This window comes from Hyperolius riggenbachi, chromosome 12 (genome assembly GCF_040937935.1).
Source record: "Hyperolius riggenbachi isolate aHypRig1 chromosome 12, aHypRig1.pri, whole genome shotgun sequence".
In the NCBI taxonomy this organism is placed as follows: domain Eukaryota; kingdom Metazoa; phylum Chordata; class Amphibia; order Anura; family Hyperoliidae; genus Hyperolius; species Hyperolius riggenbachi.
In genome coordinates this window covers 7,047,598-7,071,011 of record NC_090657.1, presented here as the reverse complement: position 1 = coordinate 7,071,011, position 23,414 = coordinate 7,047,598, and the positions used below count along the sequence as shown (strand labels likewise).

The 23,414-nt window shown below is 45.2% G+C and overlaps 1 protein-coding gene and 1 long non-coding RNA gene across 3 annotated transcripts in view; both read left to right on the top strand.

The window, feature by feature from the left end:
• Positions 1-23,414, top strand: part of LOC137541144 (uncharacterized protein C16orf96 homolog) — a 134,084-nt gene that overhangs the window by 85,600 nt on the left and 25,070 nt on the right. Inside the window, exons 7-9 of one of the 2 annotated variants that reach the window (XM_068262298.1) lie at positions 2,005-2,067; positions 16,216-16,323; positions 17,546-17,617. In XM_068262298.1, the coding sequence (XP_068118399.1) occupies positions 2,005-2,067; positions 16,216-16,323; positions 17,546-17,617 (243 nt within the window). The remainder of the gene's footprint in view (positions 1-2,004; positions 2,068-16,215; positions 16,324-17,545; positions 17,618-23,414) is intronic. The other variant, XM_068262299.1, reaches the window with a different exon arrangement.
• On the top strand, positions 6,109-15,436 carry LOC137541146 (uncharacterized). The gene is made up of 3 exons (XR_011025088.1): positions 6,109-6,172; positions 13,897-13,962; positions 15,380-15,436. It is a non-coding gene; the product is annotated as an uncharacterized lncRNA (long non-coding RNA).

Genomic DNA, 23,414 nt, shown 5'->3' with positions numbered 1-23,414 from the left:
TCAGAGGTGCAAGAAGGGGATGTGGAACAGCTTGTTAATGTTTACTACTATTTAAAGTATCTATACAAGTGATTATTACCAGCACAGGACCAGTAGAGAGCTAATACTGCAGTTGAGGGGGGCCCTTCGTGGCCCCTCCGGCTCAAGGGCCCCAATGTGGTCGCAACCTTTGCACCCCCTATTGCTACGCCCCTGAATATCTGCCCCTGTGTCTTCCTGCATGTCTGCCCCTGTGTCTTCCTGCATGTCTGCCCCTGTGTCTTCCTGCATATTTGCCCCTGTGTCTTCCTGCATGTCTGCCCCTGTGTCTTCCTGCATATTTGCCCCTGTGTCTTCCTGCATGTCTGCCCCTGTGTCTTCCTGCATGTCTGCCCCTGTGTCTTCCTGCATGTCTGCCCCTGTGTCTTCCTGCATGTCTGCCCCTGTGTCTTCCTGCATGTCTGCCCCTGTGTCTTCCTGCATATTTGCCCCTGTGTCTTCCTGCATGTCTGCCCCTGTGTCTTCCTGCATGTTTGCCCCTGTGTCTTCCTGCATATCTGCCCCTGTGTCTTCCTGCATGTTTACCCCTGTGTCTTCCTGCATATCTGCCCCTGTGTCTTCCTGCATATCTGCCCCTGCATCTGCCTGTGCCAAAAATTAGATTCATAGGACTCTGCAGCAGAGTTTGCCAACAGAGTCATTTGCATAGTACCGCCCCACACATGGCACTTACACGCCCTTCACCACCTGGCGCCGCCCCTCGCCAAGTGCTGTACTCCCTGCTGGACAGGAAGTATGTCACTGGGATTCCCGGCTTCCCCGTCGTATTCGTGTTGTTCCTCGCCGCCGCCAACAAAGTTAATTTTTTTGTGTCGCCCATTGACTTCCATTTATTCACTGCGGATGTTGCGCAGTAATATGTTGTTGACTTTGCGACAGGTCGGTGGCAAATCGGAAGCTTCTGGTGCAATGCGACACAGTTAGTGTACTGCGTACAGGGTAATGCAATGCAAAGAAAGTGCCCCAGTGTAAAAGGGACCTTCAAGTGGTCTGAAACTCTCCTACTTTTTATTACACATACAGTTATCATATTTGCTTTTGTGCACATGTAATATTGTCTGTTTACAAATTACAAGTTTCCAAAGTGTAGTTTTTCTTGCCCTGAAATCTGCCATTGCATTTTATACTTTTTCTATTACGACTGCTTTTTATTATACTGTATATTAAAATCTTCTAATGAGCTATTCTGAACACTGTGTGTGCCTGAAGCAGAGAGTTTCTCAGAGAGTGGTTTGTTTACATTCCAGTGTTGATACATTTAACAAGTAAAAAAGATACTGTTATCTCCAGTTTGGATGTGGATTTGAAGCTGAATAGCAAGACAAAGTGCCTTTTGTAACCATTTCAGTGATGTTCTGGTAGAATTTTTTTCTGGGGTAGTAGCTTTCAAGCTGTGAGGAATATTTTAGAGCTAAGTAGAAATGCTGACTTTCAGACCACTTTAAAGTGAACCTCCGGACTAAAAATTGACTCAGCAGCACTGAAAAGGCCTGGCGCTTCTTTAACAGTTTCACAGCATCAGAACTTTGTTTGTCATATCCAAGCCTCATTTTTAGCTGCACAGAAGAAAACTGCCCAGGCTTTTTTCCCCTGATGCTGTGCAAAGCATGATGGGATTTCTGATGTTGTTGCTGTCGTTCTGCTGTTTTGGTGCAATTTTTTTTTTTTTTACATTTTGAATTTGACATTTGAAGCCTAGCGTGTGCAGCTGGGAGGGGTGATCAGGACACAGGACAGTTGGAACTGTGTCTCCTGCTCCTTGTCACCTCCTTTCAACCAAAAAGATGGCTGCCCCCATGACAAAGATGGCTGCCCCCATGAATCACATGGCATGTTCTTTTAAAACAGGGTGGGTAAAAAATTATATTACCCATCTATTCTAATTAACATAACTAATGTAACTTAATGACAGTATGTTTGTTTAGGCTGAAGTTCCCCTTTAATACTATCCTGTTCACTCTGCAGGATTGCTCAGATCTTGGAGGAATACATGAAAGACCACCTTCCTCACATCAGTCTTCTATCAAGGTATGTAACTCTGCCCGCTGTGCTCTTAGGTCTTTGTGATGGAGAAGTTATGGTTTGATGCAGATATGAATAACCTTTTGATGACAGTTCTCAACTATTACTCAATGTGGCAAGTTTTTATTTTTCCATTTGAGGGACAGAGTTGCCAAGTGTATAAAGAAGCAGCTGGACTCCCGTCAGTGGGACTTTAAAGGGACACTTAAGTCAAACAAAAAAAATGAGTTTTACTCACCTAGGGCTTCCAATAGCCCCCTGCAGCTGTCCGATGCCCTCGCCGTCTCCCTCTGATCCTCCTGGCCCCGCCAGCAGCCACTTCCTGTTTAGTTAGCACCCTCTATGCTGCTATATGGTATATGATATATGCTATAGCAGCATAGATGGCGCTATTGTGGCCAGGAACTCGAAGAATCACTCGCGTCCCCAGCCTGTCAGCTCCTGTCACCGAAACAGGAAGTGGCTGCTGGTGGGGCCAAGAGGATTAGAAGGAGATGGCGAGGGCACCGGACAGCTGCAGTGGGCTATTGGAAGCCCCAGGTGAGTAAAACTCATTTTTTTTTGTTTGACTTAAGTGTCCCTTTAACATGGAGTTTTCCTGGTCTAGGTGGCAAACTGATAGGTGTGCATACAGATCGTGTTTACCAAAAAATAAAAGTAGTTACATCCTCCTCCCACACAAGTCAGTGGGTAGGAGGAGTTACTAGGCTCTCCAGCTGGAACTTGGTAACAAGATAAAGTAGTATAAACTGAATTCAGAGCTGCTGGCCATGATGTGATGGCGAAAGGGCAGGCAATTGTAATCTTAGTCTATTCCGCTATCCATATTGTCAGCTGTAGCTGTTCACTGTGAACTGCTAGTTTTGTATTTTGTTTTTTTGTGTGCAAATACTAATACACATTTTATACAAACTGTGAAACTTGGTGCAGCAGCTTGTACATGTTTCTCTCCTGAAGCTCAGATGAAGTCATTGTGTAGCCCTAATTGAAGGTCCCACACATTATGCACAGCCAACTTGTCATGTGCTTGGAAACTGTAAGTTTCACCTTCTCACGCCACTATGTTTGAGGCAGGCAACACACAATAATCTGCGTTCGCCAAAGTTTAGTTGCATGTTGAAATGCAAACAAATGCACAGTGTATGCGTAATGTAATCACCCCCACAGCTGATAAATAATACATGATGCAATACAAAATGTGAATGAATATGCTGAAAAATGCTGACAGCTACAAGGGTTTTTTTCTGCAAAGGGAAAAATGAATTGGATGTTCAAGTCCACTGATTTACACTCACCTAAAGGATTATTAGGAACACCTGTTCAGTTTCTCATTAATGCTCATTAATTATCTAATCAACCAATCACATGGCAGTTGCTTCAATGCATTTAGGGGTGTGGCCCTGGTCAAGACAAACGCCTAACCATCAAACTGAATGTCAGAATGGGAAAGAAAGGCGATTTAAGCAATTTTGAGCGAGGATTGGTTGTTGGTGCCAGACGGGCCGGTCTGAGTATATCACAATCTGCTCAGTTACTGGGATTTTCACGCACAATCATTTCTAGGGTTTACAAAGAATGGTGTGAAAAGGGAAAAACATGCGGCAGTCCTGTGGGCGAAAATGCCTTGTTGATGCTAGAGGTCAGAGGAGAATGGGCTGACTGATTCAAGCTGATAGAAGAGCAACGTTGACTAAAATAACCACTCGTTACAACCGAGGTATGCAGCAAAGCATTTGTGAAGCCGCAACACGCACAACCTTGAGGCGGATGGGCTACAACAGCAGAAGACCCCACCGGGTACCACTCATCTCCACTACAAATAGGAAAAAGAGGCTACAATTTGCACGAGCTCACCAAAATTGGACAGTTGAAGACTGAAAAAATGTTTCCTGGTCTGATGAGTCTCTATAGAGTCAGAATTTGGTGTAAACAGAATGAGAACATGAATCCATCATGTCTTGTTACCACTGTGCAGGCTGGTGGTGATGGTGTGGGGGATGTTTTCTTGGCACACTTTAGGCCCCTTAGTGCCAATTGGGCATTGTGTAAATGCCACGGGCTACCTGAGCATTGTTTCTGAGCATGTCCATCCCTTCATGACCACCATGTACCCATCCTCCTCTCAGCGATTTATTTATTTTCAAAAGCACTTAATCAATGGCAGTTGCTCTGTCCAACTGCCATAAAAGCTGGCCAACATCATTGTTTAAATCCTTTTAAGGCAATATATTTATAAAGAATAAAAGCCTTGCTGAGAATCCCCTATGAAGAGATGGACTAGTCCAAAACCTGTCACTTCTGTCAGATTTCTACTACCTACTGTAAGTGACAGCAACATAGGAGAAAAGTAATTTATGGATCATTTTACTCTGGAAAAAACGCACTTCTTATTTATTTATGTTTGCACATATTTTAAATTTTACAATTTTTTTTGCCATAGTGCCCCTTTAACCACTTAAGCCAACAGGGTTGTTTATTTTTTGCATCTGAGCAACTTTCACCTCCCATTAATTTGCCAATAACTTTATCACTACTCATCACAATGAATTGATCTATATCTTTGTTTTTTTTCGCCACCAATTAGGCTTTCTTTGGGTGATACATTTTGCTAAGAATTAATTTACTCTAAATCCATTTTAACAGTAAGATTAAGAAAGAAATGGAAAGAAATCATTATTTCTCAGTTTTTGGCCATTATAGTTTGAAATTAATACATGCTACCATAATTAAAACCCATGTATTTTATTTGCCTATTTGTCCCGCTTATAACACCATTTAAATTATGTCCCTATCACAATGTATGGCGCCAATATTTTATTTGGAAATATAGGTGCATTTTTTCAATTTGCGTCCATCACTATTTACAAGCCCAACATTTAAAAAATTATATTAATATACTCCTTTGACATGCATATTTAAAAAGTTCAGACCCTTAGGTAACTATTTATGTTTGTTTGTTTGTTTATTTTAATTGTATATTTCTTTTATTAAAACATTTATTTGGGCAATTTTTGGTGTGGGAGGTAAACAGCTAATTTTAAAATCTAAAAATTTTTATTTATTTAATAAAAAATGGATGTGGGTGTAGTTTTACTATTTCACCACAAGATGGCCACAGTCAAAAAGTCCTGGAAGCGTGATCGTACGCTTCCAGGAAGCATTAGGAGGATGGGAAACTTTTTGTAACTCAGAAAAACCGCAGCCTCTAATAAGAGGCTCGAGGGGAGGGATAGAGGCGGAGAGAGCCACAGAGGGGAGGGATAGAGGCAGAGAGAGGCTCGAGGGGCGGGATAGAGGCGGAGAGAGGTGCACGGAGGCAGGGAAGAGGCTCCAGGAGGAGGGAAAGGGCCTTTTTCCAGTAGTGTGCCCGAGGCAGTTTTCTGTAATACTCTCCCATGCCTTAGTTATCTAGTGACAAATCCTGTTGGCATTTTTGGGGGTCTGCAGTGGAGTGAAGGGGGGTGGAGAGCCGTGGACAGAAGACACAGAGGTATGTCATTAAAGGGTTTCTGTGGAAGGTTAAAAAAACAAAAAACGACACTTACCTGGGGCTTCTATCGGCCCCCTGCAGCTGTCATGTCTCGTACCGTCCTCCTACAATCCTCCGTTCCCCGCCGCCGGTCCTGGTCTAATATTCGTCTAACTAGACTGCAGCTACACGGCTGTGGCCTTGCACGCGCTTGCTCCCGCGCGCATCATCGGGAGCTTTCTGTGCACGCGCAGTACAAGAAAACTTCGCAGTAAGCTCTCGATGGCGCACTGTTCATCTAGTTAGACTAATATTAGACGGGGAACCGAGGATCGTAGGAGGACAGCACGGGACATGACAGCTGCAGGGGGCTTATAGAAGCCCCAGGTAAGTGTCAGTTTTTGTTTTTTAACCCCTCTACAGAACCCCTTTAAGCAAAGAACGTGCGTCTGTGTCCCACCATTTGTATTACTAAAAACTGTCTCGGGTACACTTTAAGGTTGGCCTGCATGACTGGCACCCAATACTCGCACTAATGCCACTGTGCACATTGAGAATAACCTATTCCCTCTACAGGATTGCTCAAATGTGGAAGAAATATATAAAATGCCACCATCTCCAATACACCAATCTTACTTCAAGGTTTGCAACCACTTCTCCTTCTGTGTGCGTGTTTATGTAGTAGAGAGGTTGTGGTTTGATGTGTCGTTTATTGTTTAGTTTAAAAAAACATTATTATCCACTTTCCGCCAAGCATTACATCAAATAATTTCAATAGCCTGAAAAAAATACGACAAGTTATCCTTCGTTGCACGCAGTTCAATGAAAATTACGCTTATAATTATGCTTTACTGTTCACGGTAACATACACGTTTTGCAGTATCCATGCTTCACTCCGTACACATTGCATAGGTGCATGCTGAGTGACAGCCTTACAACAATGCATGCTGAGTGACAGCCTTACAACAATGCATGCTGAGTGACAGCCTTACAACAATGCATGCTGAGTGACAGCCTTACAGCAATACATGCTGAGTGACAGCCTTACAACAATGCATGCTGAGTGACAGCCTTACAACAATGCATGCTGAGTGACAGCCTTACAACAATGCATGCTGAGTGACAGCCTTGCAACAATGCACGCTGAGTGACAGCCTTACAACAATGCATGCTGAGTGACAGCCTTACAACAATGCATGCTGAGTGACAGCCTTACAACAATGCATGCTGAGTGACAGCCTTACAGCAATACATGCTGAGTGACAGCCGTACAACAATGCATGCTGAGTGACAGCCGTACAACAATCCATGCTGAGTGACAGCCTTACAAAAAGGCATGCTGAGTGACAGCCTTACAACAATGCATTCTGAGTGACAGCCTTCCAACAATACATGCTGAGTGACAGCCTTACAACAATGCATGCTGAGTGACAGCCTTACAACAATGCATGCTGAGTGACAGCCGTACAACAATGCATGCTGAGTGACAGCCTCACAACAAGGCATGCTGAGTGACAGCCTTACAACAATGCATTCTGAGTGACAGCCTTCCAACAATACATGCTGAGTGACAGCCTTACAACAATGTATGCTGAGTGACAGCCTTACAACAAGGCATGCTGAGTGACAGCCTTACAACAAGGCATGCTGAGTGACAGCCTTCCAACAATACATGCTGAGTGACAGCCTTACAACAATGCATGCTGAGTGACAGCCTTACAACAATGTATGCTGAGTGACAGCCTTACAACAATGCATGCTGAGTGACAGCCTTACAACAAGGCATGCTGAGTGACAGCCTTACAACAATGCATTCTGAGTGACAGCCTTCCAACAATACATGCTGAGTGACAGCCTTACAACAATGCATGCTGAGTGACAGCCTTACAACAATGCATGCTGAGTGACAGCCGTACAACAATGCATGCTGAGTGACAGCCTTACAACATTGCATGCTGAGTGACAGCCTTACAACATTGGATGCTGAGTGACAGCCTTACAGCAATGTATGCTGAGTGACAGCCTTACAGCAATGCATGCTGAGTGACAGCCTTACAACAATACATGCTGAGTGACAGCCTTACAACAATGCATGCTGAGTGACAGCCTTACAACAATGCATGCTGGGTGACAGCCTTACATAGTTACATATAGTTACATAGTTATTTTGGTTGAAAAAAGACATACGTCCATCGAGTTCAACCAGTACAAAGTACAACTCCAGCCCGTCCCGCACATACCCCTGTTGATCCAGAGGAAGGCGAAAAAAAAACCACAAGGCATGGTCCAATTAGCCCCAAAAGGGAAAAATCCCTTCCTGACTCCAGATGGCAATCAGATAAAATCCCTGGATCAACATCATTAGGCATAACCTAGTAATTGTAGCCATGGATGTCTTTCCATGGCTGAGTGACAGCCTTACAACAATGCATGCTGAGTGACAGCCTTACAACAATGCATGCTGAGTGACAGCCGTACAACAATGCATATATTCCAAAACTTCAGCGCTACAAGGTCTCTTAATTCAGGGATCCGCCACCAACACCCCTCACAGTGCAGGCTTACCAGCTTCCTGTAAGACCCAAATTATAAGGTCTAAGCGTATATGTAGTCAGTATCCCCACCGATCTTTGATTTCCACGTTCTGCGATCCCAAATGCTCCTCCTTTGAAGATGTTCTCCGCATATGAGGGTATGGTATCATAAAGCAAAACAAAAATCTAAGTGCTCTCCGTAATCATTTAAAACAAGCACTTTATTCCATATAAAATGTAAACAGATACTCACATAAGGGCCCTTGTTACAGGGACCCTCAGTAAACACAGCGTATAGAACAAGTAAATCTGCAGGGTGCCAATCTCCCCTCTGCCATCCGTTCCGCCCGACCTAGGTTTCGCTCACGCGTCCTCAGGGGCTTCTCAACGGAATGGCAATCCGGGTGAGTGTTAAATACCCTCTCACCTTCATCTTAGACGCCGCCAGCGCATCAAGCCGCGCGTTCAGATCAGCGTGACGTAACTTCCGCTACGTCACATCCAGACTTCCGCCGCATGGAACGCACGGAAGGTAAAGTATATCGCTATTCCCCTCGATCATCCGGGGATAGGCTTGGAGCGCAAGGAAGGTGTGTATTAAACTTCCTTCCCCATCTAAAGCAGGACCACTTCAGGCCCGCTCCAGAAGGCTTCTTAAAGCAGGATGCGCAGAGGTTAAAGTGGCAACCCATTTAAACAAAATTTCACAGTATAACATTTAACTAAATTTCACAGTATAACATTTTCACATTAATCTGTACAATAAACAGTTACAATAAAATTACAATAAAATATAATAAATAAAATCAAAATAAATATAAAATTAAAATACACCTCAGATTTGAACAAATTAAGGGAAACTCCACTGATTCTCCTCATTCTAATAAGTCAAATTCCCACATTGTACACTGTATAGGTACAGTCCATAATAACAGTGAATTATAATGATTGCACCTTACCCTCTAAAGCAACTACCAACTAACAGTCCATTCAATGAATATATTCTGCATAATTATCATTCCATTAATCATCTGTTATAAAGCAGTTTAAATCTAGCTCAATATTCAAACCCTTAGGGTCCATACAATCTAACATATAAATCCATTTGGTTTCTGCCTTGGATATCTCTCTTACTCTATGAGTCCCTCTCCAGTTACCCAAATTCCTCTCTATCCCACAGAACTTCAGACCTGAGGGATCCTGTTGATGACAAGTTCTAAAATGTTCAGATACCGAGTGTTCTTTAAAGCCACTCTTTATATTATTTATGTGCTCCCCAATTCTCTCTTTGAGGGGTCTCTTAGTTCTTCCTACATAGTACTTTCCACAAGGGCAGGTAAGCAAATAAACCAAATATTTTGTCTCACAAGTTATGAACTGCTTTATCTCATATTCCTCATTGGAGAAAGTTTGTTGTACCCTAGGGGTAAGAATACACGTCCTACAAGGTAGGCATTTCCTACATTTATAAAAGCCCACCTCCCCAAAGGAGCTCACTCCTTTAAAGTGGCTTTAAAGAACACTCGGTATCTGAACATTTTAGAACTTGTCATCAACAGGATCCCTCAGGTCTGAAGTTCTGTGGGATAGAGAGGAATTTGGGTAACTGGAGAGGGACTCATAGAGTAAGAGAGATATCCAAGGCAGAAACCAAATGGATTTATATGTTAGATTGTATGGACCCTAAGGGTTTGAATATTGAGCTAGATTTAAACTGCTTTATAACAGATGATTAATGGAATGATAATTATGCAGAATATATTCATTGAATGGACTGTTAGTTGGTAGTTGCTTTAGAGGGTAAGGTGCAATCATTATAATTCACTGTTATTATGGACTGTACCTATACAGTGTACAATGTGGGAATTTGACTTATTAGAATGAGGAGAATCAGTGGAGTTTCCCTTAATTTGTTCAAATCTGAGGTGTATTTTAATTTTATATTTATTTTGATTTTATTTATTATATTTTATTGTAATTTTATTGTAACTGTTTATTGTACAGATTAATGTGAAAATGTTATACTGTGAAATTTAGTTAAATGTTATACTGTGAAATTTTGTTTAAATGGGTTGCCACTTTAACCTCTGCGCATCCTGCTTTAAGAAGCCTTCTGGAGCGGGCCTGAAGTGGTCCTGCTTTAGATGGGGAAGGAAGTTTAATACACACCTTCCTTGCGCTCCAAGCCTATCCCCGGATGATCGAGGGGAATAGCGATATACTTTACCTTCCGTGCGTTCCATGCGGCGGAAGTCTGGATGTGACGTAGCGGAAGTTACGTCACGCTGATCTGAACGCGCGGCTTGATGCGCTGGCGGCGTCTAAGATGGAGGTGAGAGGGTATTTAACACTCACCCGGATTGCCATTCCGTTGAGAAGCCCCTGAGGACGCGTGAGCGAAACCTAGGTCGGGCGGAACGGATGGCAGAGGGGAGATTGGCACCCTGCAGATTTACTTGTTCTATACGCTGTGTTTACTGAGGGTCCCTGTAACAAGGGCCCTTATGTGAGTATCTGTTTACATTTTATATGGAATAAAGTGCTTGTTTTAAATGATTACGGAGAGCACTTAGATTTTTGTTTTGCTTTATGATACCATACCCTCATATGCGGAGAACATCTTCAAAGGAGGAGCATTTGGGATCGCAGAACGTGGAAATCAAAGATCGGTGGGGATACTGACTACATATACGCTTAGACCTTATAATTTGGGTCTTACAGGAAGCTGGTAAGCCTGCACTGTGAGGGGTGTTGGTGGCGGATCCCTGAATTAAGAGACCTTGTAGCGCTGAAGTTTTGGAATATATGTTATTATGAAGTCATTCTGAAGGACTTTAACTTCTGGGCAGCTCCTGGGACTTTTTAGCTCTTTGCGCGGAGATTGTTTTATCTTTTTGTACAACAATGCATGCTGAGTGACAGCCTTACAACATTGCATGCTGAGTGACAGCCTTACAACATTGGATGCTGAGTGACAGCCTTACAGCAATGCATGCTGAGTGACAGCCTTACAACAATACATGCTGAGTGACAGCCTTACAACAATGCATGCTGAGTGACAGCCTTACAGCAATGCATGCTGAGTGACAGCTGTACAACAATGCATGCTGAGTGACAGCCTTACAACAATGCATGCTGGGTGACAGCCTTACATAGTTACATATAGTTACATAGTTATTTTGGTTGAAAAAAGACATACGTCCATCGAGTTCAACCAGTACAAAGTACAACTCCAGCTCGTCCCCCACATACCCCTGTTGATCCAGAGGAAGGCGAAAAAAACCCCACAAGGCATGGTCCAATTAGCCCCAAAAGGGAAAAATCCCTTCCTGACTCCAGATGGCAATCAGATAAAATCCCTGGATCAACATCATTAGGCATAACCTAGTAATTGTAGCCATGGATGTCTTTCAACGCAAGGAAAGCATCTAAGCCCCCTTTAAATGCAGGTATAGAGTTTGCCATAACAACTTCCTGTGGCAATGCATTCCACATCTTAATCACTCTTACTGTAAAGAACCCTTTCCTAAATAAATGGCTAAAACGTTTTTCCTCCATGCGCAGATCATGTCCTCTAGTCCTTTGAGAAGGCCTAGGGACAAAAAGCTCATCCGCCAAGCTATTATATTGCCCTCTGATGTATTTATACATGTTAATTAGATCCCCTCTAAGGCCTCTTTTCTCTAGACTAAATAAACCCAGTTTATCTAACCTTTCTCGATAAGTGAGACCTTCCATCCCACGCATCAATTTTGTTGCTAGTCTCTGCACCTGCTCTAAAACTGCAATATCTTTTTTGTAATGTGGTGCCCAGAACTGAATTCCATATTCCAGATGTGGCCTTACTAGAGAGTTAAACAGGGGCAATATTATGCTAGCATCTCGAGTTTTTATTTCCCTTTTAATGCATCCCAAAATTTTGTTCGCTTTAGCTGCAGCGGCTTGGCATTGAGTACGATTATTTAACTTGTTGTCGATGAGTACTCCTAAGTCCTTCTCCAAGTTTGATGTCCCCAACTGTATCCCATTTATTTTGTATGGTGCTAGACCATTAGTGCGACCAAAATGCATGACTTTACATTTGTCAACATTGAATTTCATCTGCCATGTATGTGCCCATATAGCCATCCTATTCAGATCCTGTTGCAATATGACACTATCTTCCTGAGAGTTGATGATTCTGCACAATTTTGTATCATCTGCAAAAATAGCAACATTGCTGACTACTGCATCTACTAGGTCATTAATAAATAAATTGAAGAGCACTGGACCCAGAACAGACCCCTGTGGGACCCCACTGCTAACAGTCTCCCATTTTGAGTACGATCCATTGACCACAACTCTTTGTTTTCTGTCCATTAGCCAGTTCCCTATCCATGAACACAGACTCTTCCCCAGTCCTTGCATCCTCAACTTTTGCACCAGACTTCTGTGGGGAACAGTGTCGAAGGCCTTTGCAAAGTCCAAGTATATCACATCTACAGCATTCCCAATATCCATATTAGCATTCACTACCTCATAAAAGCTGAGCATGTTAGTAAAACAGGACCTGTCTTTAGTTAACCCATGTTGATGCTGAGAAATAAGATTATTTTCTACTATGAAGTCATGTATAGTATCTCTTAGTAACCCCTCAAATAGTTTGCATACAACTGATGTTAAGCTTACAGGTCTATAATTTCCTGGATCAGATTTTTTGCCCTTCTTAAATAATGGGAAAACGTGGGCTTTACGCCAATCCACTGGGACTCTGCTAGTTGCAAGAGAGTCACAAAAGATAAGATAAAGGGGTTTATCTATAACTGAACTTAATTCCCTTAGGACCCGAGGATGCATGCCATCCGGGCCAGGTGCCTTATCTATTTTTAATTTATTTAGTCTTGCCTTTACTTCTTCTTGCGTTAGGTATTTAATATTACAGTTAGAAGATTGAGACTCTTTTGCCTCTGTAATTTGCAACAGTGCTGTTTCCTTTGTGAAGACAGAAGCAAAGAAAGCATTTAATAATTCTGCCTTACCTTGGTCATCCACCATTGAGTTCCCACCCTCATCCTTTAGGATTCCTATACAGTCAACCTTTCTTTTTTTAGAGTTGATGTACTTGTAAAACTTTTTTGGGTTAGATTTTAGATTTACAACAATGCATGCTGAGTGACAGCCTTACAACAATGCATGCTGAGTGACAGCCTTACAACAATGCATGCTGAGTGACAGCCTTACAACAATGCATATTGAGTGACAGCCTTACAACAATGCATGCTGAGTGACAGCCTTACAACAATGCATGCTGAGTGACAGCCTTACAACAATGCATGCTAAGTGAAAGCCTTACAACAATGCATGCTAAGTGACAGCCTTACAGCAATGCATGTTCCATGCCCAGCACTGCACTCTGAATTCAAGGCTGCAGGCTCACTAGCTCTTGCAGCGTAGCGTGCCTTTCTTAGTTACATAGCACGTGCGTTAATTTAAATGCTGGGGCCGCTGCTGTGAAGTATAGCGGCCGTAATACTTCACTAGAGCGGCCGCTTCTATGGTAATTAATATAGAAGCTTTTGCTCTAGTGAAGTATTGCTGTTGCGATGCTTCAGAGCAGCGACCGACATTTAAAGGAACGCACGTTGTTATGTAAGCAACGCGCGTAACTAAGGAAGGCATTCTATGCTGCAAGAGCGAGTGTATTTAGAGTGCGGTGCTGTCCTCCAGGAATCAGCCCCAATGTCTGATATCTGACCCTGGCCTACCGTGGCTTAAGGCTCGGCTGAATGACTGGCACCCAATACTCGCACTAATGCCACTGTGCACATTGAGAATAACCTATTCCCTCTACAGGATTGCTCAAATGTGGAAGTAATGCATAAACTGCCACCTTCTCCAATACACCAATCTTACTTCAAGGTATGCAACCGCTTCTCCTTCTGTGTGTGTGTTCATGTAGTAGATAGGTTGTGGTTTGATGTGCCGTTTATTGTTTCGTACGAAAAAGGAGTTTTGTTCACTCGAGGAGCAACATTTCCAGTTTTATGAAAGGATACCCGAAGTGACATGTGACATGATGAGATAGACATGGGTATGTACAGTGCCTAGCACACAAATAACTAGGCTGTGTTCCTTTTTTTCTTTCTCTGCCTGAAAGAGTTAAATATCATGTATGTAAGTGGCTGACTCAGTCCTGACTCAGACAGGAAGTGACTACAGCGTGACCCTCACTGATAAGAAATTCCAACTATAAAACACTTTCCTAGCAGAAAATGTCTTCTGAGAGCAAGAAAGAGATAAAAAAGGTAATTTCTTATCAGCGAAGGTCACACTGTACTCACTTCCTGTCTGAGTCAGGACTGAGTCAGCCACTTACATACCTGATATTTAACTCTTTCAGGCAGAGAAAGAAAAAAAAAGGAACACAGCCTAGTTATCTGTGTGCTAGGCGCTGTACATACACATGTCTATCTCATCATGTCACATGTCACTTCAGGTATCCTTTAAGATGCTGCTGTGCGCCCTATGGTGGGACTTTGCCATAGATCCAAAAGGTTGGAGTTTTTGTTCTGGTGAAAAGCCGTAGTTGTGTATGTAGGGAGAGCACCTTTCCCTGATAACTGGGTATGAGCTCTGTCGTCTGAATGCTGAGGAAAGAGGAAGTAGAGTGTTGATAGCATCTGAAGCTCCTCACCTTGGGGTTAAAGAAGAACTGAACTCAGAACTTCATCTCGGCTCTAAAATATAAGCAACAGCATAATAACATTTAAAGAAAAACATTTCTTTGTTACAGCTGTTACAAATCCTGCAATAAATCTGCAGTGTGCCTACTTCCTGCTTTCATGGAAGCAGAGATAGGGTTAACGTCCTGTGCCTACAAATTATCTGCTCGGCTGAGGACTGCCAAGATTCCTGAGCTGATACAGCTGAGAGATCAAATTACAACATGTGATTAGACACGGACGAGGGGGAATTAGACAGATTAAACTCTCTAGATACATACAGGGTGCATTTCTCTATATTTGTTTTCCTTCTCTCCGGTGCAAGAGTTCAGGTCCACTTTAAGGCTCCGCTGAATGATTGTCACCCAATACTCACCAGTGTTCACCCTGGAATTTTTTCCAGCCGGGTGGCATGAAAAAGTAGCAGGGTGGGGCGAGATGACAAAATGCAGGGCCGGCACTTGTCTTCTTAATGCAGAGATGGAGGTGAGCCTATGACAGCCGGGTGCTCCCCAAAACTAGCCGGGTGGAGTACCTGGCTAAAAGAGCCTGGAGAGAACACTGCTGACACTAATGCCACTGTGCACATTGAGAATAATCTATTCCCTCTACAGGATTGCTCAAATATGGAAGTAATGCATAAAATGCCACCTTCTCCAATACACCAATCTTACTTCAAGGTATGCAACCGCTTCTCCTTCTGTGTGTGTGTGTGTGTAGTAGAGAGGTTGTGGTTTGATGTGCCGTTTATTGTTTAGTAAGAATGGGAGCTTTGTTCAATTATAAGATGCTGCTGTGCTCCCTATGGTGGGACTTTGCCATAGATCCAAAAGGTTGGAGTTTCCGTTCCGTGAGAAGCCGTAGTTGTGCATGTAGGGAGAGCACCTTTCCCTGATGATTTACTCATTGGCAGGCAGATAACTGGGTAAGAGCTGCTGCTACAGGCCCTGTCGTCTGACTGCTGAGCAAAGAGTAGAGTGTTGATAGAATCTGGGGCTCCTCACCTTGGGGTTAAATGTTGTGAGGATATTGACTTCTTGTACACCTAGCGGCTAGGTCCTAGCCTATCCCATTACTCGTCTACATTGTCAGTTACAATTCTCTGCCACCTGCTAGATTTTAGTAATATATTCTGCATATCTACTGTATGTGCTATGGGCCCTGAACAAGCATATGCAGATCAAATGTCTATGACAAATATGACAAGATTAGCTGCATGCTGGTTTCAGGTGTGTGATTTAAACCCTGCTTACCAGAAAGATCAGCAGGGCTGCCAGGCAACAGGTATTGTTTAAAAGGAAATAAATATGTCAGCCTCCATAGGTCTCACACCTTAAGAATGCGTTGCTCTATAAATTAGCAATATCAGCTGTGATATTTCTGCATTGACGTTCCTTCTTAGACCATCGTTTACTGTAATACAAATAAAGAGTTTGTTTTATTCTCCCAGGATGAGGAAGTGCAGCAGGATAAATCGCTGCAGGAGTATTGGGAGCAGATGAACAAGATCACCAACGCCTTATCACAGGACCAGCAGGAGCATCAGAGACACATTGATGTGAGTAGAGAGATGAGATGTCATTTATTATGTTTTTCTTTAAGTAGTGACCATGAATCATCCAGCAAATCTGTCCTACAATTGTTCAAAAAGATCTGCTATACTGTGGCAAAAACCAGACCTGAATTATGTTAGAATTGCTGAAAGGTTACAGAACTTGAAGCCGTGTGATCGCAGTTGAGAATACTTGCCTGTAACAAATTATTTTTCAATAAAACTAGGGCAAGGGCAGTATTGAAATAAAAGACTTCCTGCAGGTGTGTACACAACTGCATGATCGCTAATGCTCAGACTAACCTTCAGCTCTAAGTATGGTCTGATATTACCCTGGTGAGAGTTGTAATCAGTGGCATAGCTGTGGGCCCCGATGCAAGTTTTACAATGGGGCCCCCCAAGGACTATACATAACAATTGATACAGCGCACCAAAACCTGCCAATGGCGACTACAAATGGCGGCTCAAATCCCGATCTGGGAGACACCCGGATAGTTGCTATCCGGATATCTCCCAGTAAACCTGTGCGGGAGGGTCAACCTTACCTGTCTGACGTCTTCTTCGTCCGTCCCTCGGCGCCTCCCACGATGCGCTCCAACCCGGAAGGAGGAAGTGTTTGTAATCACGTGACCACCATTTGGACCGCATCGTGAGAGGCGCAGAGGGACAGACGAAGAAGACGTCAGACAGGTAAGGTTGACCCCGCCCCGCCCAGCCAGCACAGGTTTACTGGGAGATATCCGGATAGCAACTATCCGGGTGTCTCCCGGATCCGGATTTGAGCAGCCCTACAACTACAGTGTCAGAGGTACAAGAAGGGGATGGGGAGCAGTTTGGTAATGATTACTACTATTCAAAGTATCTATAGAAGTGATTATTATGAGCACAGGACCAATAGAGAGCTAATACTGAAGCTGAGGTAGGGCCCTTTGGGGCCCCTCTGACCCAAGGGCCCACGATGCAATCGCAACCTCTGCAACCCCTATTGCTGCGCCCCTGGTGGTCTTTTGCCACATGCGCAGGCATTTTTTTAAAATAAATCCATGCTAGGTCTGTAGGACTACTTATGGTATGTTCTTTATTGATCTGCACCTAAAAGCAACCTTAGTAAACCAGATTCCATTCCATTACCCATTTCATTATATCATCTAGTATAAACTCCATTCTCTGCTTATTGTTTTATGATTTGCCACTCTTCTTATTAACAACACCCTTCCATGTATGGCAGATCATTTACCAGACACTGGACAACTTGGAGATGAAGAAAATGGACAAGGAGCATGTTGACCTACAGGTACAGGTGATAGTGCATTGAGACTATTTGTGAACTGAGCGTTGTTCTAAAGAATGAGCTATGACATGGCATTAAAAACAACATACATGTGCATATCACCATTGAGGAAGTCAACCACCTACTGCAGACTTCCCATACCACTACCTCCCCCCTTGACCCCATCCCTTCTGATTTACTTCAGCCTCACTTCACGGATTTAACCCCAGTCCTCACTACCCTGTTTAACCTCTCCCTATCCACAGGCACCTTCCCCTCAGACTTCAAGCAGGCCACTGTACTACCCCTGCTCAAGAAACCCTCCCTCGACCCCTCGCTACCCTCCAACTACCGCCCGATCTCCCTCCTCCCCTTCGCCTCAAAACTCCTTGAGCGTCTGGTTCACAAACGCCTGACCCAGTACCTCGATGCCAACCCACTGCAATCTGGATTTCGGCCTGCCCACTCAACCGAAACTGCTCTCACCAAAGTGGTCAATGACCTTGCCTTAGCTAAAGCTGAAGGTAAATACTCCATTCTCCTCCTCCTTGACCTTTCAGCAGCTTTTGATACAGTAGATCATCCCCTTCTTCTCCAGTCCCTCCAATCCATGGGCATTCACGATCTCGCCCTGTCCTGGCTTTCATCCTACCTCTCCAACCGCTCCTTCACGACCGCCTTCAATGAGTCCTCGTCCACCCCCAACCATCTCTCAGTGGGAGTCCCCCAAGGTTCGGTCCTTGGCCCCCTACTGTTCTCCCTATACACATCCTCAATTGGCAAGGTTATCTCCTCCATGGGTTTTAACTATCATCTGTATGCAGATGATACCCAAATCTACCTCCACACCCCTGACATATCCACCACTACCATGGACAAGGTCTCCTCCTGCCTATCTGCCATCTCCTCCTGGATGTCCGCTAGGTTCCTGAAACTAAATCTAGTCAAAACGGAATTTATGATCTTCCCACCCCGGGCATCCCTGGACCTCCCAGATGTGCAGGTCACTGTTAACCACACTATCATTCGCCCTACCTCTCAAGCCCGCTGTTTGGGTGTCACCCTGGACTACGCACTCTCCTTCATTCCCCATGTCCAAAACCTCACAAAGTCCTGCAACTTCCACCTTCGTAACATCTGTAAGATTTGCCCTTTCCTGACCTCTGCCACCACCAAACTCCTCATCCATGCCCTCATAATTTCCCGCCTCGACTACTGCAATGCCCTTCTGTCTGGTCTCCCTATGACCTGAATAGCCCCACTGCAGTCCATCATGAATGCGGCAGTCAGAATTATCCACTCCTCCCATCGCTCCACCAGGGCGGCTCCCCTCCGTGAATCCCTCCACTGGCTTCCTATCCAGTCCAGAATCAGATTCAAGATACTGTGTCTGACCTACAAATCTGTCCACAAAACCTGTCCAACCTACATTTCTGATCCTAATCAGAGATACACACCAAGCCGCTCACTCCGCTCCTCCAATGAACTTCGCCCTGACCTTCCCCCGCATCACCCAGTCCCATGCACGCCTCCAAGACTTCTCAAGAGCAGCTCCAACACTATGGAACTCCCTACCGCCACCCATTAGGGCAGCCCCCTCCTTCAACACCTTCAAAACTCACCTTTTCACTCTGGCCTACCACCAGTCACAATTGCTCTAAACTCTGGTCCCCTACCTCTCGTGTTCCCACCTCTCCCTCTAGATTGTAAGCCTTTGGGCAGGGTCCTCCTCCTTTTGTGTCCTACCGGATCATGCACCTCCATTACTGTGCACCCATGCTATGCATTTGAGTGAACCTAACTTGCCTAATCTCCATGCTCCCATCCAGTGACTAAGCATTACCTTGTACTCATACTGTGCTGTGTGATCTCCATGCTCCCCTCCAGTGACTGACTAAGCATTACCTTGTACTCATACTGTGCTGTGTGATCTCCATGCTCCCCTCCAGTGACTAAGCATTACCTTGTACTCATACTGTGCTGTGTGATCTCCATGCTCCATCCAGTGACTAAGCATTACCTTGTACTCATACTGTGCTGTGTGATCTCCATGCTCCCCTCCAGTGACTAAGCATTACCTTGTACTCATACTGTGCTGTGTAATCTCCATGCTCCCCTCCAGTGACTAAGCATTACCTTGTACTCATACTGTGCTGTGTGATCTCCATGCTCCATCCAGTGACTAAGCATTACCTTGTACTCATACTGTGCTGTGTGATCTCCATGCTCCCCTCCAGTGACTAAGCATTACCTTGTACTCATACTGTGCTGTGTAATCTCCATGCTCCCCTCCAGTGACTAAGCATTACCTTGTACTCATACTGTGCTGTGTGATCTCCATGCTCCATCCAGTGACTAAGCATTACCTTGTACCCATACTGTGCTGTATGATCTCCCTGCTCCCATCTAGTGACTAAGCATTACCTTGTACTCATACTGTGCTGTGTGATCTGGTCTGCTTGTATTCCTGTATTGTCATATTGCTGTATGTCACCCCTAAATATTGTCTGTAACCTAAATTAATGTCTGCGTAATATGTTGGCGCTTTATAAATACAATAAATAAATAAATATCATCTTGTACCATATATAAATTAAATTGTATTTCTTATAGGCACAGTTCCGTCAAGATCAGTGACCGTGCTGCTCGGATACCATTTTTCACTTTCTGGAAGTAATTTGGATCCGGATACCCCTCTATCCGATCCAGGTCGGATATCTGGATTCAAAATTTTTCAATCTGAATCCTGGTCGGATATCCGACCCCAGTATCCGGCCGGATTCGGATATCTGGATAGAACACCGGAAGTGACCAGAAAATGGCTAAAAATCCTGTTGAAGGTCTCTCTCTCTCTCTCTCTCAGGGATTTTTGCCATTGAAGGTGATTTTGGCTTCTGCTCGGATACCTGAACTAACTATCCGCCCGGATTTCAGATTTCAGATAGAAAATCCAAGTTTGCTTGGATAGTCTATTCGGATTTTTAAAAAATATCGGAATTGCTATTCAAAGTTCGGATAGTGGAAAAATTTCGGATATCCGGATTCTGGATGAGCACCACTGATCAGTGATAGCATCTAAGTGTTTTTCATGTTCGCACTGTAGGCATCCTTTAGACTAGTGTTCCCCAACCCTGTCCTCAAGGCCCAACAACAGTGCATGTTTTGTGGAAATCACTCAGGTGGTTAATCATCTGTGAATGTGGTTTCCTGCAAAACATGCACTGTTGGTGGATAACAAACTTAGAGACCGCACTCAGAGGTCTTGTTCCAAACTATATTAACAGTAATCAGAGCAAACAGAGGCACATTACATGTTTCGGGCGTAGCTCTTCCTCAGGTGACACCTGAGGCCTGAAGGCTGAGGCAGTCCAGATGCTAGCCAGGTGCCTGTGGCTGGGGAGGGTAGTTCAAAGACTTTACAGATAGCGTAGTCAGTACAAGCCAATGTCGGTCCAGGCAGAGTTTTTGGGAGTCCTTTAACAAGCGGTGGTCGGTTCAGGCGGCAATCGGGCAAATCTAGGTACAAGGAGAGTCGGCAACAGGTAATCCAATCCGGAGACGTGGTCAGTAACAAGCAGCGGTCGGCAACAGGGAATCCAATCAGTAGACGTGGTCAGAAACAAGCAGTGGTCGGCAACAGGGTTATCTAGAGTGAAGCTTGGTCAGGATACAGGCAAAATCGGCAAGAAGATCAATCAGATGTGTGAGTGCAATCTCAGCAACAAGCCACAGCATAAACTTTCACGGGCGATGACAGAGGGCGCTCACTTTAGCTTTATACAAGGACTAACCAATCAGAAGCAAAGGGATCCGAAGTAACCAATTAGAAGACAGCATGTCAGCAGAAAGGCTGACACGCAATGTGCACACATGGTCATTGTTTACAGCGGCGGAGTGCGTACTGAGAGCGCGTCCGCCGCTTATCCAATGGGAACCAAGCGCCATGCGCTCCAGTGACGTCAGATGCCGCCGAGACCCAGAGGCTTGCACCTCAGCATGCATCTCGGCGTTCCACCGCCATGAGTGACCAACAGATCTTACATCCACACACTTAAACCTCGTGTACACTACGATAACGGCCGCCTCAGCCGACAATCGGGCGTGTGTACGGCACCCGATAACCCCTGATGCCCAACCCGCAAGTGATCCGCCGGACGGATCTACTCAACCCCAGCAACGCCGATCTCCCTGCTGTTTGTGCCTGCTCCCCTGCCCACCATGTGACGTCACGAATGCTCCACTTGTCCCTCCATCCCCCCAACCCCCCCGCATAACAGAGCTCGTTGTCAGTTACACAGCTGACATGCGTGTGTGCAGCCTGGCTCAGCCGATCCCTGATGGGCGACATGCATTGGAAGTGTGTATGAGCCCTTAGTCCTCCTAGCATGAATGAGGCAGATGTTTTTATCAGTGGTTCTACAATAGTGTGCTTCCGCCCCCCCCCCCCCCCCCCCCCCGCCCCAGCACCCATCTGATTCACTGAACAATTGTTGGATTTGCAAGTATGGATATACAGTAACTCAAGCAGAGCCGGGACAAGGACCTCCAGCACCCAAGGCTAAGACACCAAAGTGCGCCCCTCCATCCCTCCCACCCCAGCCGTCACACACTGATTGCTATTACACTAAGAGGCCCCTCCTCCATCCCTCCCACCCCAGCCGTCACACACTGATTGCTATTACACTAAGAGGCCCCTCCTCCATCCCTCCCACCCCAGCCGTCACACACTGATTGCTATTACACCAAGAGGCCCCTCCCCATCCCTCCCACCCCAGCCGTCACACACTGATTGCTATTACACCAAGAGGCCCCTCCCCATCCCTCCCACCCCAGCCGTCACACACTGATTGCTATTACACTAAGAGGCCCCTCCATCCTTCCCACCCCAGCCGTCACACACTGATTGCTATTACACTAAGAGGCCCCTCCTCCATCCCTCCCACCCCAGCCGTCACACACTGATTGGTATTACACTAAGAGGCTCCTCCTCCATCCCTCCCACCCCAGCTGTCACACACTGATTGCTATTACACTAAGAGGCCCCTCCTCCATCCCTCCCACCCCAGCCGTCACACACTGATTGGTATTACACTAAGAGGCCCCTCCTCCATCCCTCCCACCCCAGCCGTCACACACTGATTGCTATTACACTAAGAGGCCCTTCCATCCCTCCCACCCCAGCCGTCACACACTGATTGCTATTACACTAAGAGGCCCCTCCTCCATCCCTCCCACCCCAGCCGTCACACACTGATTGCTATTACACCAAGAGGCCCCTCCCCATCCCTCCCACCCCAGCCGTCACACACTGATTGCTATTACACCAAGAGGCCCCTCCCCATCCCTCCCACCCCAGCCGTCACACACTGATTGCTATTACACTAAGAGGCCCCTCCATCCTTCCCACCCCAGCCGTCACACACTTATTGCTATTACACTAAGAGGCCCCTCCTCCATCCCTCCCACCCCAGCCGTCACACACTGATTGGTATTACACTAAGAGGCCCCTCCTCCATCCCTCCCACCCCAGCCGTCACACACTGATTGCTATTACACTAAGAGGCCCTTCCATCCCTCCCACCCCAGCCGTCACACACTGATTGCTATTACACTAAGAGGCCCCTCCTCCATCCCTCCCACCCCAGCCGTCACACACTGATTGCTATTACACCAAGAGGCCCCTCCCCATCCCTCCCACCCCAGCCGTCACACACTGATTGCTATTACACCAAGAGGCCCCTCCCCATCCCTCCCACCCCAGCCGTCACACACTGATTGCTATTACACTAAGAGGCCCCTCCATCCTTCCCACCCCAGCCGTCACACA